The sequence below is a fragment of the Meles meles genome, chromosome 11 (genome assembly GCF_922984935.1).
Source record: "Meles meles chromosome 11, mMelMel3.1 paternal haplotype, whole genome shotgun sequence".
Taxonomy (NCBI): domain Eukaryota; kingdom Metazoa; phylum Chordata; class Mammalia; order Carnivora; family Mustelidae; genus Meles; species Meles meles.
The window spans coordinates 82,067,021-82,083,616 of record NC_060076.1 but is presented as its reverse complement, the minus strand read 5'-3'; the positions used below and the strand labels follow the sequence as shown (position 1 = coordinate 82,083,616).

Genomic DNA, 16,596 nt, shown 5'->3' with positions numbered 1-16,596 from the left:
CGAAATTAAGTTACCAGCCTTCCACTGATTTCATTTGCACTAAAATATTGAACACTGAAAGATCCCAGAAGAGCAAACTTATCTCCACCAATATTATTAGCAATAGAACCATTTTAAAAAATAGATTGTTATTACTAAAATAATGCATACCTGTTGTAAAAAAGAAACTATAAAGAGCATAGAAATATAGAAGCAAAAATCAAAACTCTCCCTACACAACTTTCAACAACTCAGCAACTTTTTTATGCTTGAATAGTAAAGTAACTCCATATACTACGATGCCCATTCCAAATATTCTTAATGTATACAATGTATGTATTGCAACAGTGTTTCGTACTTTATTGTCTTCAATCTGCCAGTCACCTTCCCTTCAGATCCTGTGTTCGTTTTGTCTTCCCTCTTCCATTAGGTTTGTTTGTTTTGTTTTGTTTTTCTTTTTACCATCCGTTTTTACCTACATAACGCTTTGTCCAACATAAGCAAGCTTAGAATCAAGAAGATTTTAGGTCATTGTGGATGTCTATGACTACTTATTGGAAATTGGGTGTTGAGAAATTCCTGAATTCTAGGAACTAATATTCAAATTGAATTACAAAAACATGGTTCCAAGTCACTCAAAACGGATGTAATGCTGTGAATCCTCTATAAATCATGTACCAGTCTTTTTTGTTAATATTTTTCTTAACCACTATAAGCTCCATATATTACCTCTGGCCATAGTTATTACAAATACTTTTATCAATTTGTCATTTGTTTCAAGTTTGCTTCAGATTGTTTTGACAGATGGGACTTTTTTCTTTGTTCTTTCATTATTATCAGTCAATTCTCTGTGTCCTTGATAAATTCTTCAGTTAGTCATCACTCATCTTTTTGAACCTCCTGAAGAATGTTACATATGCTTATAAAAACTATGTATGCTTTCCCCCTGAAATGATCCCAAACATACATATAGCAGAGGATTTGCTGTACCCCAGGGTAATCTCTGGATCCCAAGTTAAGAGCTAGGTTAGAAAGTCCATTCCTATCTCAATTACCAACTTCCATTTTTCATCTAGGGTTTTCTCATTTCATTTTTCAGTAGAATTTATTTTGGCATTCAGTATGAGGATCTAAGTTGAATTTTTATAGAGATCCATTTACTCGATGCCATTTCTTACGTAATCCATCTCTAAAAACAATTTGTTTTGCGTTCCAGTCATTGAATTCATCAAGGTCTCCCGTGAGTTTTCTGTTTATTATTCTGTCAGTTCTTTTGACATTTCAGTATCATTCCACTTTTTAAATTTTTCTTCAAGCGTTTTTACCTATTTATTTTTCCAGGAAAAATTTAGAACCCTTTTGCCATGTTGCCCAAAACAGTCTGAGTGACAATTTACGACAACTGTGTGAATCTGAGCTTCTTTATAACAGTTGGTTTTCCCATTCAAGAATATCTGCCTCTGAATTATTCAGATCTCTCTTTTATTGCCAAAATAACATTCCAGGCTTGTCCTTAGTTCCATGCTTTTTGGTTTAGACTTATTTTCGGAATGGCAAATATTTGTATGCTTTGCTCTTACCATTTTGCCCTTAAGTAGTTATTGCTCATGTTTAACACATACAATTTCTTGTGTATTTTTCTTTTCTATAGCCCCTTTAATTCACATTACGTTGTAACTGATTATCTTGTTTTTTGGTCTATGTGGGCAGGGGTATATACATGGCTTCTTGCTATAGTAATACTTATCTCTGTTCATTTGAGGGTTTTCGGTGTTTGTCTTTATTGTACAAAGTAGTCATTATGACTTCAGGTTTTGGAGAAGGCTGGCTTCCGTTCAATCCTTCCTCCACCTCATTACTACCTAGGTAACCTTCAACAAGTGAAAATTGTGTTTCTTGACCTTGTTAAATTTTGGTTTCTTCACCTGAAATTTGGGGGAATTACCCAGAATCACCAGATTGTTGCCAGGATGAAATAAATTTGGGCATTTGTAAAGTATTACAAATAGGGAAGCTGATATAATCATCATTAGTGTTTCTATTATATTAGTTAACCACTTAAAATATTAACTATTAAGAATGACAATAAGCTTTCATGTCTAGGTCCTGATTTTCTCTGGATTTTTTTTAACTTTTGTTTCACTTTTTGTTGATGTGTGCTTTTCTTCATGGGCTATGCAGCATTTTTGGTTTTACAGAGGTTTTGTTAAAAATGGAATTTGGGTCTTTGCTCAGTATCTGTTGAGATTTTTAGTATCTAGATTCTCATACTGGAATCATTTATGGGATTTGTTAGAATAATAGATTTTTAAATATTATTTCTGTTTATATTATGAATGAAATTTGGCTTCTTTAGTATGCTATTGGTTTAGTATTAGAATATTTTATATATGGCTTTGTGTTTATTTTCCTGAGTGACATTTATAGTTTCTTTAACTGAATAACGTGTGTGTGGGTGTGTGTGTATGTGTCTGTTCTGTATTGTTACAACAGTGAGCTAATATTAATTGTGCACTAATGGAATATAAAGAGAATCTTGTAAAGTATTTTTTTTCCCATTTATCCCTCAAGTATATGGTAGCATAAGTAGTAAATGAAGAGGGAAACTTCCTAATCCAGATTGACTTGACCTGTCTGTACCCTGCCTCTATCTCTGCCAGGTTTGTTTTTGTTTTTGTTTTAATATATCAAGTGATGTTAAATTCACAAAACAAACTGTGAAATTTTGTGTCTATTCTTTTCTCTGGAGACACTTGTGATCACTATCCTTGTAAGTTTCAATGAAACCATCTGTCCCTAACTTATCTGAGAGGTAATTCTTTGCTAAATTTTTCAGTTTTAATTCTCTCTACCTATATTCTCTAGAATTGTGTCCATTTCATAAGATGTTCAAATTTGTTAATTAATAATTATACATAATTATAAAGATAACTATGATATAATGGCATATTTTGTTACTTAAAGCATAATATATTTTAATATATATCTAATATCAATATAAGATACATATTATATATTATTTTCTTTGTTAGATGTTTTGTTGCTATTATTGTTTTCAAAAGGCCAGTTCTTGGATTTGTTCATGAGTAATGCTGTTTTTCTTTTGTCCCTTTTTTTTTTATTGTGTTAATATCTTTTCTGTTTTCTTTAGGATCACTCTTCATTCTCTTATTAATCTTATTGGATGAATCATGGTTCATTTACTTTTCCTTTTATATTAGTATGCTTTTTTTCCAAACTGCATATTTACCTCTGAAGACACTTTTGGCTGACTGTCATTACTTTCTAAGGATATTTGGGCTACCTCCTTGGTAGAATGACGATTGAGAATAGTACTTTCAAATCTTTAACAAACTTTGTCTCTGTTGAGATTTCCCATTGTATGCTGGTCAGATAATGAACTAGATAATCAGCCACACTAGTGGTGTGTGAAGTATTGTTTTTCCTTAGGGCAGTTGAGATTTCCTTTTGGCTCAGTGTATCAGCAACTTTTTCAAAGCTTTTTAGTTGATCCATGAATTCTTAAGAACTCTTTGTAGGAGATATGTTTTAATATTATTAAATTATATCTACTATATAAACAAATTCTTTATAGTCTTTCCCCTGAAATAAATGGATTAAATTACCTGAATAGTAATCTGGGTCCCTCCATTACTTCTTTTTTCTTATGGTCTTTGATCCATACATTTTGATGAAAACATTTCATCCTGTTAGATATTTATTATAGATACTACCTTATCTTTCAGCCAAATTATACTTCCTTGTTCTTTTCAGTATTTTTATGTCTAAAATGTTACATCATTTGCAACTACTCTTGCCATCCATACATTCATGTCTGTGTTGTGGAAAAATCTGTGCCCTTTCTTTTTTTGTTTATATGTTTTACTTTCTTAGGTTAAAAAATGATTTTAAAATAATGTCAATAATTTTTAGATACCATTTTTAAATAAAGCTGATATTTAAAAATAAATATATCTTGTAATTAGGGACTTACCCCTTTGACTCCTTGATATATGAACTTGGTTTAAATTGACTTTGCTTTCCCTACCTGCATGTTTAATAGCATAATTTGGATTTATGCAACAGGCTGTTTTAATTAATTTATTTCTTACCGTTATTTTTAATTTTCTTTTCTGAAGAATTGTGTTAAAATACTATTAAGTCTTCCCTTTGTGTTTGATTTTTGAGCCCTTAGAAGGTCTTTTGTAACAACAACATATTGTAGGGTTTTTAATTTTGATTTATCTATTCATCAGCTGAAACAGATCTTAAAGTTATCTGTTTGCTTTATTTTGGTTTTCAGAGCATGTGTTTATAGAGAGGTAGGTTAGTTGACTTAGTCCTACCAATGTGTGTTTCTGCATTTACTCATAAAGGACAGGAGCATAGTAGAAAATTCTTGGGCTTGTTTCCCTTCAGTGGTTTTAACTGTCCTTTTTCATTGTCTCCTATAATGAGCTTTGCAGTGAGTCCTAAGACAGAAATTCTGTTTTGTTTTAATTCCTAAATTGCTTTCAGGATACTTCTCATTTGTGTTTGAAATTACCTGTCTGCACACATACACATACATACACTCATTCGTATCAGGATGAGTGTTGGGGATGCAATTCTTAGTATTTCCTGAAACCTACCAAGTCCTTTGAGCCTCCCTTGGGCATTTTTAATCAAGTAAGATTTTAGTGACTAACAAAGCATACCATGGGCTTCAGAGCTTGAGCCCTGGAGTCTGAGACATCCGGATGCAGAGCCGTGTTCTTGTTCTCATTGTTGATATGACTTTAGGAAAGCCTCAGTTTCCACATCTGTAAGAAGAAAATAGTTAAGTTGTTGACCTCATGGGGTGGTTTTGTGTGCATTATTGCAAAGCACCAGTAGAACAGCTGGAAAGAGGTAGTAAAGGCAGTGCCTGTTGGTCCTCAGGGGCAGACAAAGCTCATCTCTTGAAGTGGCTTTCTGTTTCCTGGCCTCCAGATCTGTCATCTTGTCTTTCCTTGTCATCACTTCATTATTTTCCTTGAAAAAGACAAAACAAACAAACAAACAAACAAACAAAAAAACTGGGAGGATGTTCTTCCATTTGTAGCCCATATCATTAACCCCATTTTCCACACTCTCAGTTCCCCAGGACCCATATCCGTTACCGGTGGACCCCCTCTCGTGCAAACTTCGCTTTTGCTGATACCACTCTGTGCTCCTTCTAGTCTTTCTTTCTCCTATTTTGTCATCTACACTTACCTTCTGTACTGATGTATTCCCTTTTTGTTCACTGCCTTTTCCACGGGCTCCATACTATTTTTCATGTCTTTTCCTTTCCCTTTTCTTCATTTTCTTGTCCCTGTACTTCCTTCTTAAGTTTCTTGTTTGTTTGGTTTTTTTTTCTTTTTCCTTCCCTTGGTTCTTCCTCCGTTCCTATTTTTGCCCTTTTTCAAATTACTCTCAATGAGAAACTCTGGCTTCGGAAAGGCTGTGTTGCTATCCCTGCTCTATTTACCACCCAAGTACAGACCTACTCAAACTTGCCCTTGAAAGATGGGGTGATAGACAGGACCCAGTGGTCAATTCTCAGGTCCTGGTGGAGATCCATCCAGTGAGGAATGCCAGGGGAGGAGAGGAGCTAGGCAGAGGCTTGCCAGCCAGTCCCTGCCAGCAGCACTCACCTAGCTCTTCCCCCTCATGGCCCCTCCTCCAGTAAAAGTGGGCGGGGCTGGAGTGGATCAGAGCCAGACTGTGGATTCAGCCCTTGCTAATCCCGTGACCCTGAGCAGGATCCTGACACTTTCTCTGCTTTGATGTCCTTATTTGGGTGATAAAAGTAATAGAATCTCTCAGGATTGCCAGGAGGAATAAATGAAATCATGAATATAGTACTTCTCACAGTGTTACTGGCACACAGTGAGCATGCAATAAATGTCATGTAATACTCGATACTTTTGGAGATATATCTGTTAGGAATTACATTTGATACCAAGAAAGTATAGTGGGTACAGCAGGAAATCCACAAGATCTTGGTTCAGAAACTCAAAGCTACCAAAGCTGAGTTTGTGTTATTCTCTCAGTATGTATGTATGTATGTATTAATTTTCAAGATTTTTTAAAAATTAGAGAGAGCGTGCACAAGTGGGGAAAGGGGCAGAGGGAGAGGAGGAAACAGACCCCCCACTGAGCCACCCAGGTGCCCTTCTTTCCTTCTTTTCTTAATGGCTGTTGCAGCTCTAGCCATCATTCTTTTTTTTTTTTTTTTTAAGATTTTATTTATTTATATGAGAGAGAGAGAGTGCAAGGAAGAAGCAAACTCTCCACTGATCAGGGAGCCCAATGTAGATCTTGATCCTGGGACCTGAGCCGAAGGCAGTCGCCTAGCCAAATGAGCCACCCCTCACATCCACATTCAGGTAAAATGAGGAAGGAAAGAATGAAGGATAATTGGAGAATGCCAGTAGGAAGAAAGAGAAGACTTTCTCAGAAATACCCAATGGACTCTTACTTATGTTTTATTACTCATAACTCTATTTCTTGTGTATCCCCTCCCTACTGGGGAGCCTGGGGGACATGATTTTGGTATCTCACATGAGGGGTAAGGGAGTATAAAAAAGAAACTTGGAATTTACCCCCTAATTCCTGCCATAATTTCTAGGACTTGAGAGTCTGACAATAGGGACAGGAGAGGTAGAGTTAATGCTTGAGCTGCCTTGAAAATTTAAAAAGAAGTACAGGTCTAGTGGAGAACCATGTGTGTACTTTTTTAGGCCATGAGTATCTTGGGTCTTTAATTCAGGAGATAGATGGGGAAACAAGGGTTAACTTTTGGGGTATCTTTTGTCATTTCTCCCCACACCCCCCTTTAGGTGATAGGTCAGCTCTCTGTTTTCTTAATGTAAAGTATGGAAACATTAAACATTATTTTTCTGATTCCAGTCACATCAGCCATAAGGTTACTTGAAATAAATTTCTGTTATAGATTTCCATTAATCTTAGTTGATCTTTCCCTCAATGTGTGTGTGCCATACATAAGACTTTTAAAAAATATTTTCTGTCACCATTGACATCTAATAATTAGAAAGACTGCTAGGAGTTGACATGATAAACCAGGAGTTTCTAAAATAGAATAACATTTACTTAAAATTCTAGACAAAATGCATACTGATTTTCATTGAAGTTTAAAACGCAGGTGAGCATTGAGAATCCCTATTTTAACATATGCTTCTTTGATAAACAGGTAGAAAGGCATCACTTTAATCCCTTGTATTCAACAGGGAAAAAAAATGAGAGAAAATGCTGTAATTTAGGATAATAGTGATAACAGAGATGCAGCCGGGTATTTCTGTCGCCTGTCCAAGGGTTCGACTTCTGGCTTTTGAGGCAGGAACTCTGCAAATCCCTGAACTCTGGTAGAAAAGTTTCAAAAACACTGCCATCCGGCAGTTCAGTCAAGCAAATGCGTATGTGCAGTCTTTCGTCTTGACATTTGGTACCATACGGCACACTGATGTCCCCCCAGAGAACCTTCCACCCTTCTCTACATCACCTCAGTGGCCAACCGTCAAGAGGGAAGATATTTCCACAAATAGAGAGGATTTGTTACAGTCACACTGGGTCCAGATACTTGTTTACCGAACCAGTCAGCTTGCTGCCTACACCACGGGCGCATTACAACCAGATCCTTCTGTCAGATCTTAGTGGGATTGCTAGCTCACTAAGCGCAAGTAGACCAATGTGTCAAAAAATGCTATTTTGCTCACTTGCTCACTACAAGAACTAAAAAACATACCATCAAAATTTAGGAATAGAAGAAAACAGCTTAATTAAATGGAGATTCATCAAATGGTAGGATAGACTTCAGGTGGTCCTTCTGAATCGTTTGGGATGAGAGGTTGTACATCTCAGTCAGTTGCGATGACTGTTGTCTTTGGGAGTCTGTCATGTGCCAGGCACTCTGTATTCATTACGTTGAGTCCTTGTAACCAGCCTGCAGAGTGCGTGTTAGTGTTGAGAAAACAGAGTCCCCGAGAGGGTCAGTACATCGTCTAGCGTTCCAGAAGATTTAGGTAGCAGGTATGATTTACCCTAAGATTTCCTACTCATGTGACTACGAGCTATGTTTCTTATTATTTTTGAGAACAAATTTAAATGAGAAATAAAAATAATGTGGGTGGCAATGTCTTCCTGCAGGATTAGGTCAGTTGACTTAGAACTGTGTATTTATTCATGCTGAGTGCTGGACAACCTGCAAAACTAGCAGAAAAGGGAAAGTGAACGCTGTCCTCCAGCTTCCTTCCCAGACTTGGGTTGCTCACAGCTCGACTGGGGTAACCTTGGGGGGAAGCTCTCATCTTGTCACATTTTATCTACTTGGAAAGGTATCAAAGCTCAGAGATGAAAATGAGGGTCAGACTTGGATTTGAGGTTGCGGGGTACATGAAGAGAGAGCAGATTTTAGAATGGCCAGGATTTACAGCCTCGGGGTGATACTGTTGGAGGGGAATTGAGTGTACAGGAAGAAGTAGGATGGAGTTCCACTGTTGTGAATTGATCTCAGTCTATGTGATCTCAAGTTAGCGTACCTTTGTGTGACCATTCGTCAAATCATATTCCTTAAGAGTTTAGGTAGCGAAGTATTTCAGGGAAATGATTATTGAGCTTGCCAATAAAATACCATTTTTTTTTGTAAAGCTGCAGAAAACTTAATTGATGTGTTTTTGGTGTAATGACAAATCCTGAAGATAAGCCGAAATGTATAAAGGAAAGAAGACAATTCAATTTCAGTGGCAGCATTTTCTTTGTCAGTTAGGGACTTCCTTCCCTGAAGTGTGTTCAGAGACCCAGTCTCTGTACCTTTGATTTATACTCACCTCAGGTAATCTGTGAATGGTGTATACGAAAGAGTATAATAAAAATTTGACTTGGATAGTCCTCAACCCATCTTCTCTTTTCTTGTATCTTTTCCATCTCAGTTCAGGTATGGATGGGTCATAGGTAGGTGTCCCGGTGATACCAGGAGAAGTCATATTTCCATATTTGGAGGTAGTATTCACTGTGTTTTCTGTTAGTACACCCAGTTTTAGGCCTGGAGCTTTTGAATTCACGTAGAGTACAGCGTCCAGCACAACACAACAGAACAAAAACATGTTCCCATTAGCAGGATCTAGTCCTCTTTGCAGTGGGACTAATGGTCCGATGGTCCTTTTGGCAGATTCATTGCCTGACAAAAGAAGATTGGTTTCCTTTGTTGGATGGTCAGTATTTCATTCTGGACTCATCATTGGCATGCACTTGGTACAGTCAGAACAATGTTTTTACCAGTCTCCGTGGGCTTCAAACACTTTCTGCCTCATCTTTCTTGTCCCAGCTCACAATGACTCTTTCCGCATAATTGCTGATTTATTTAGCATCTGTACAGTGACATTAATTTTCTGGCTACTTGTTTTGGCTACATTTCTATTTTACACCATCTTAAGAACATAAAATGAGACTGTTTTTTGTCTTGGATTTTTTTGTTGAATACGTAGTCAATTGGATGATGGCTGATGGGTCGTGCAATTTCCCCATGGGACTGGTTCATGAAGTTGCTCATCATTGCATTAGACAGAATCACTCTTCTATGTAAAGAAGATTGCCCCATTCAGGAAACAGTTTTCATTATCTGGATTTGCTGTTGCTGCTCGTGTTGACAAATTCTCTTTCTGTACCAACATGTGTATGTGGTGTCCTTTTTATCGGTTGCCTCTTAACTGCCCGTGATGATAGGTCCATCTGGGGGGTTGTGGGGGGGAGATTATTTCTTGTTTCTTTTTAATAAATGCAGGTGAGTCAGTCACGGAGGCTCCAAAATTGGTCCTTTTTTTTTAAGCACCTCCAAGTATAGATTTGATTTCAAACAGTTCACACATGTGTGGAATTAGCTGAGAAAACTCATGGGGAGAAAATGTGTTTTGTTTTGTTTTCATTTAAGTGTTAGCAGTTGAATTTAGGAGCCCAACAAGAAGCACTAGACAAAGTGTCTTTCTTGGGTTGTGTCTTCCTTCTTCTAAATGTGCTGTTGGGGCCATGAATACTTCTGAATACGCTCAGAATGAAAATAGAACACCAGGTAGCAATCGTGTCGTTAATTATCCTGTTTTTGCTGCTGGAAACTAGAAGCATTTGAGATGAGGTTCAGATGAGCTCCCCTGACTGGAGAAGTACTACCCAACCAGACTATAAACCACATCAAAGTGTGAGCATGTCAAGGAAGGTGGCAAGTTCATAACCATAATGTTAAATGATATAATATTATAACTTAAAGTAGAAGCATGTGATACTGTTATCAAAATAATCTGATATGTCCTAATTTGGTATCTTTCCATTTACTTTCGAAAGAATGGGCCAAAGTTAAGCCTTCAGAACCTAAAACCCTAATTTAGACTCGAGTATCTCCTGAATTTGGTGGCAAACAAAAATCCACCGAGTTGAGAGACACAGTGCAGTTACGACAATGGTGTGACCATGAGGACATGACATGCCGCATTTGGCTTCCTGATCCAGTTGTCAAAGAGCCACCCGACACACCGTTCCACGTTGGGGGTGGAGGGGAGGGTTCCATCTGGAAATGGTGTTAAATAGTAAGTGAGAGCAAAGGATCCACAGCCCACCAGGTGCATCTGGTTTGAAGGGTAGCCCTACCACCAACTACCATGTGTACTCTTGAGTTACTGGGTGTAACTCTGAGTCTCCATTTTGCTATCTGTGAAATGGGAACAAAAGTATAATCTCTGTTCATAGGATGTTTAAGATTATGCAGTAATAATGCGTGTACAACACGCACGACCTGGCCCTGGCCAAGCGCTCATTGAATATTGGTTATTAACTGGAAGCCCCTGAAGGAGGCAAACCTTCCTAACAGGAAAAGATTACACCTACAGACCTCCCCAGAAAATCATGGATTGTTTATTGCGTGGAGAGCTCATAGCTAGCTAGCCAAGAATTTGCAGGCATTTATAAATGTTACCCTTCTAGTATATATTGTGGTTTAAAGGTAATTGTCAATAATTCCAGGGAGGAAAACTAAGGTGGTGGGGGAGGGGTATGTGGTCTATATCCTGTGGCTTTTAATGGGCTCAGTGGTCCCCAGGCTCAGAATTGAGAGGAGCTGCTCCTTTCCTCCTGGTCGGTTATACTTGTGGCCTCTTGATTATCGTTTGCCCCCAAAGCTCTTGGCGCTCTGTTCTTGGTGGTGAGAGGGGTCTTGGTGTTCAGAAGCCAGGGTAGTGTGGCTCCAGGGTAATTGGCTGAAAGGGGGCCATTTTAGGGGTCCCTACTTAACCACTGTGGCCTGGAAAGTTCCCCACACAAAGCATACAGCCTTCTCTTTGCTTTCACTCAGTATATGACATTCTAGAAGTTTCCTAGTCCGACTTCACTTCTACAATTCCCTGAAAGCATAAATATAAATAGGTCATAAAATGGAAATCAGACTTCCCCCTAAATACAAGTCCTCTCAGGATACCAACAAATTAACCTATGGCTATTTCCTGAGCCACTAATTAGTTACCCTCCCACGGGTAGAAACACCATGGAGGCAAAAATTCCTTGGTTTCCTCTATTAACTTCCTCGCTTTGGGCGAAATTCAGGAGATTTTGAAATTAAATGATTTCTGAAGTTGTGCATTTTCAAATGTCAGAGTAAAATTACCTGAATTACACCGTTTCCATTTCCGGATGTTGATTTCTTCCTTCTAATTACAAGTACTCCAAGAAGAGCTAGTTTTTATAACCCAGCATGAGAGCAAGTAACTCCGGTTTCTTCAGGCTGACTTCCTGAATCAGCCTGAATACAACTGCTTAAGGCTCGAGATAAATGGTCCCTGTTCCGTCATCGTCGTCGTCCTCATCATATTTTACGTGCTAAGGGTCACTAGGGAAATGGTCTCCTGATGGTCAGAATTTGTGCTTGATGTTTCCAAAGGAATCTTTCCCTGCTGATAGGTAACATAGGAAACTTGTTTCATTTCTTTTTCTTTTTCTTTTTCTTTTCCCTTTTTTTTTTTTTTTGTGGTTTTCCATATAGAGTAATATTTACAATGAGGACATTTTAGCTGTGTGTTAAATGTTATTTTAAACTCATTCAGTTGGTTTAGACATATTTATCAAATCCAAGTGTACTTTTCGGTATCTTGCTGTTTGCTCATGAGAAAACCCAAAAAATAAAAAATATGCTGGTCCATTTGAGAGGATTCTGCTGTACCATAAATAAGCGGCTGGAAAGTCTTGTGAGACAGCTTTTTTGTTGTTGATTTTTGCGTCTCTCCCAAATAACCACCCTGGGAAAGAGAAAGGAGATGAGCTTTACATCTCCGGCAGATCAGGAAAAAAAAAATCTTAATGTGACCCTAGCGTTCAGGATTATCCCTTGACTCTTTTCCTAATTTTTCTGACTGTGGTGCATGGTCTCTACTGAATGATTACATGGGTTCAGTATCAATCAGCAAAGGGCCAAATCATGCTATTGGTTTTTAGAAGCAAAACGTTCCCACCTCCTGGGCCCCATCCCACAACCTCCCTCCCTTTCTCTAGAGTTTGGTGCATTGTCAGGTTCTGAACTTGGTTCCTAACAAGTGCTATGTAAAACAAAACAGAAATAAGTCTGTTTCCCTTGTTCTTCTATTTTTAAAATTCGTAAGGTTGGGTTTCAATTTCCTCGTGTAAGCTACATTATGAAAGCAACATTACAAAATCGTCTACATCCAGTCTTGCTCCCTCTTTGGAAATGGCAGTAATGTCTCTCTTATTTTTAATCTAGGGGCAGAGCAAAATGGTATCAAACTCTATCGTACTTTTCTCTCCCCATCTCCTTTATGTTCAGGGCACCACATGGGAACTCAAAACTAAGTGGCTCAAAACTTAGCAGAATGTTATACTGTCTACCACTTCTTGATGGCTTATTTCACACCAAGAACTAGGTTAAGTACGGGCCATCACTTTCATTCGATCAGTATAATGAAGTAAAGTAGATATTAGCATCTGTGTGCTAAATGGGGAATCTGAAACATTGAGAGGTCAATTTCACATAAGTAGGAAATGAAAGGCCAGAATCTGATCACTGGGCCCCCACTCTCAAAAACACGAACGTGGTAAATGTGATGGGAAAACGTAGTAGAAAGGAAAGCAGTGTGCTGCTCCATCATTGAAAATCAGCTGTAATTAAGATACCAGGTTTCCCCTCCACCTGGGAGATGCCAGCGTCCATCTGTGTGCAGATGAGGGCTCATAGGGATTACCACGTGCTCCTGTCACACCTCAAGGAAGATAGCAAATCATCATCCCCCTCCCTTCAATGTTCTGACCCAGCCTTGGCAAACAGCCTTCTAAAATGAAAGTGGAGGACGAGAAGCAGAGTAACTATCCAGGCTGCGTGATAACCACCATATTTCCCAGTTAAGTAAAACATTGTCACCCTGACATTCAAGACTGAAATGAAGAGGTGTCATGATGCGGATTTCATGCATACTTTGAGTCAGATGCCTTCTAGTGTGTACGTGCTCTTTGAAAGAGAACAGGAGTCCCTGCACCTACACCTGCCTTTGCTTCCTGTATGTTTAGGAGTGCCATTGTGGTTCTCCAATGAAAGCAACTTCTGCTCCATGTCTTTGTGCTCTTGGGCTAACAATCACAAGAAGTAGGTATCCAATAACTTAATATAACAACTACTTATTGCAGACTAAGGGTACTCCCATAGCTGTGTCTTGGAGCCCAGCTTTGGGCTCTGTATCGAATTCTCTTTCTTTGAGAGCGTTGACACCTGGGGACTTGGTTCCGTTGAGGTTTTTTCCCATATCCCATACATCCATGCAGAATACTGAGTTCTTTGTTAAATTACAAATCAATTGCCTGGCAATACAGTTGGATAAAGAATGTTCCAGAAGACTTTGGTTTTTGACTTTAGGTGATAGTAATTTTCAGATGATGATGCAAGCTTCTACACAAAGGACGACCAGGTCAGAATTGGGAGCCATTTTGTTGAGGAAACTGAAAATCCTCACCCTTTTAAAAGACCAAGTGACAGCCGACTAATCCCACATTATTTCCTAAATTCAAGGTTACGTTTTCTGCCTCCCTCAGACTAATGTCACTTCTCCACGTTGAGAAAAAACCGCAGCGGCATTTGGCTTCTGTTGACCCCCCCAAACCCAAATCACTGACCCTTTGTTTTTAGTACTTTGCCATTTTGCTTTTGCTTTTTTAATTTGCTTGTGACTCTCTGCTTCCCCCATCTTTTTTTTTTTTTTGGTACAATGATTCTTACCTTGTCTTTCCCCAGTCCGTTTCTGACCTGGAGAGACGTGCAGCATGTTATTGTCAGGACTTCCCGTGCGGGACATTTGAACGCTAATGACTGGAAAACCAATGCTGCTGGTTTTAAGGGTGAGAATTTCTTTCATATTCTGTCACAGGCAAAATATTTTTATTTTTCCCCCATTTTAAATGGAGAGCTGGAAGTAGAATCCCTCCAGAGAAACTTGAAATCGTGTGCTGACACAGAGAGCTGGCCCTTGGAGTAACTAAAAGGCAGATGGATTTTTTTTTTTTTTTTTTAATTCAGACAACACATAAAAGGCAGATTTCCTTGGCTTCCCACATCATAGGTCAATTTCTTAAAGGACAACTAACTTCCAAGTATAGTCGACCTATGGGGCTTCTAATTAGTTTGGGGCTGCTGTCATTAGTTACCTGAGTGGTGTTTGTAACAATGTATGTGAAACGGCCTCCTCTTCTATAGTGAGTACTTCCGTTTCAGTAAAGACTGGTATATTTTTTTCACTGTTTGTTTCTAGCCCATGCTTGCTCTGTTTTTTGTTTTTTGTTTTTTGTTTTTTTTAACTTCCACCAACAACTAACTCTAAGACATTACTTTATGCAAATGAAAAGTGCTTATGCAACTTCGTAACATACAGTCTTTATACAATTACGCACATCATATTACAAGTGCTGACTGTTTTTCCGGTGGCTGAGGATTATAGTTCCCTCAAACTGTCTTACTAATGGTGGGCAGTTTGTCATCACCCATAATATACGTTATAACAAAAATAATCATATAAGGCAGATGTCCTAAAGTTTCACGTGACTTAAATTTTAATCCACTAATACGTTATAGCAAAGATTACTCTCGGTCATATCGGTAGACTTAAATTTACTCCCAAATAATGTGGGTATCATTATATATCCCTGCGGATGAAAACAAGTGTCCCATACCATAGGGGATATCGGCTCAATAATTGAGGTTCTGGTCTTCAGATCTTTGGTAACATGTCAAATAATTCTGGGCAAGTCATTTAAGTACTTTGGGCCCTAAATTCCCCATCTTGAACATTTTAGAAGCTGAATAATATTACCTGCATACGGTTTCTTAAATATGATTTTAATATCTTCAGTGAATTATACCCAATGTATGCAAATATCCATGCTGCAAATGTAAAATGTAATTTTAAAAATTACTTGCATTTATAGTCTCATGCTTAGCCAAATACACCAGATAATCAGTGTCCTATAAAATATTTCTTTGGTTAACATCTTCACTGAAGACGTCACTCCATGTTTAGAAAAAGAATATCCCTCTGTTTTTGAGTAGTAGGACACCTCTCCTTACTCTTAAACTATATAAGGTAGCAGTGTTCAGTGAGCTTTTAATCTGAAGAGTTGTAAATCCTTGTTGGGATCACATTGTCTGAAGCCCAAATCACAACCCTGGATCCCAAAATAGCAATTACTTCACGTGGCGTCAAAAACATGTGAAATTTCAGTTGTTGGAGAAAATCCAGGATGTGCTTTGCCATAGGATGTTTCCTTTTGCCGAGCGTCCGCACCCTCCCAGCTCTTACTATCTAAATCCATGAGGCTGAGAGATGGGTTCAGGAAGAGGGAAGAAGGGACCAAAACATAACTTTGGCTGGTTCAGGGCTCTGCAGTGAACTTTCTAGCAGAAGGTTCTCAGACTAAGTACATTGACCTCCATGAAGCTGAGAAATCAACTTTAACCCAAATAAAAGTCTTAGTTTTACTTATTCCTTTTTGGCAAGTTAAAAAGAGCAAATGGTTCTAATAAAAAACGTAACTCTTCTGAAAACCTCTGTTGGTTTTGGAGAGGGGGAAACAGAGGATTTAGACTAACGCCCCAGATCCAAACCTGAGTCTGAAGGGGGCTCTGCAATGCTCTGGCAAGGAGGAAAGAGCATTTTACTATTGCACGTGGCAATATTTAGTATACTGTTTCACCCTTCTCTTAGCTTGCTGCCAAGAGTAACAATTAAAGTTCGCTTTTTCATAGATGAATTACCCTGAACGGTCTGGACTCCCAGTGGAATTGTTTTGTAATTTTGTTGATGGCAAGCCCCATATTTCATCTAAACATGATCAGAATAATTTTTTAAAGAGCTATATTCTTCCCTACCCTAAGCATTACCATCCCCTCCCTGGTGTCCCACAAATAAAAGTGATTAAGGCAGAGGCTCGCAGGAGAAGCCACGTGCTTTGGGGAAGGAAAGGATGCAGGTCACTGGGATAGAACAAAGATGGGCGACTTTTTATGAAATAAGAACTGAACAAACAAAAAAAAAATAGCTAATGCTTGGAAGGGCTTCATGCAAC

At 38.4% G+C, this 16,596-nt stretch overlaps 1 protein-coding gene across 5 annotated transcripts in view; it reads left to right on the top strand.

Moving 5' to 3' along the window:
• PCSK5 (proprotein convertase subtilisin/kexin type 5) overlaps positions 1-16,596 on the top strand; it is a 455,881-nt gene that overhangs the window by 211,721 nt on the left and 227,564 nt on the right. For 4 of the 5 annotated variants that reach the window (XR_006820794.1, XM_046022867.1, XM_046022871.1 and 1 more), the window contains exon 10: positions 14,273-14,376. The exons of the other annotated variant lie outside the window; for it this stretch is intronic. Coding sequence is in view for 3 of the 4 variants with exons in the window: in XM_046022867.1 (XP_045878823.1) it covers positions 14,273-14,376 (104 nt within the window). In the remaining variant the exon portion in view is untranslated. The remainder of the gene's footprint in view (positions 1-14,272; positions 14,377-16,596) is intronic. 5 annotated transcript variants of the gene reach the window in all.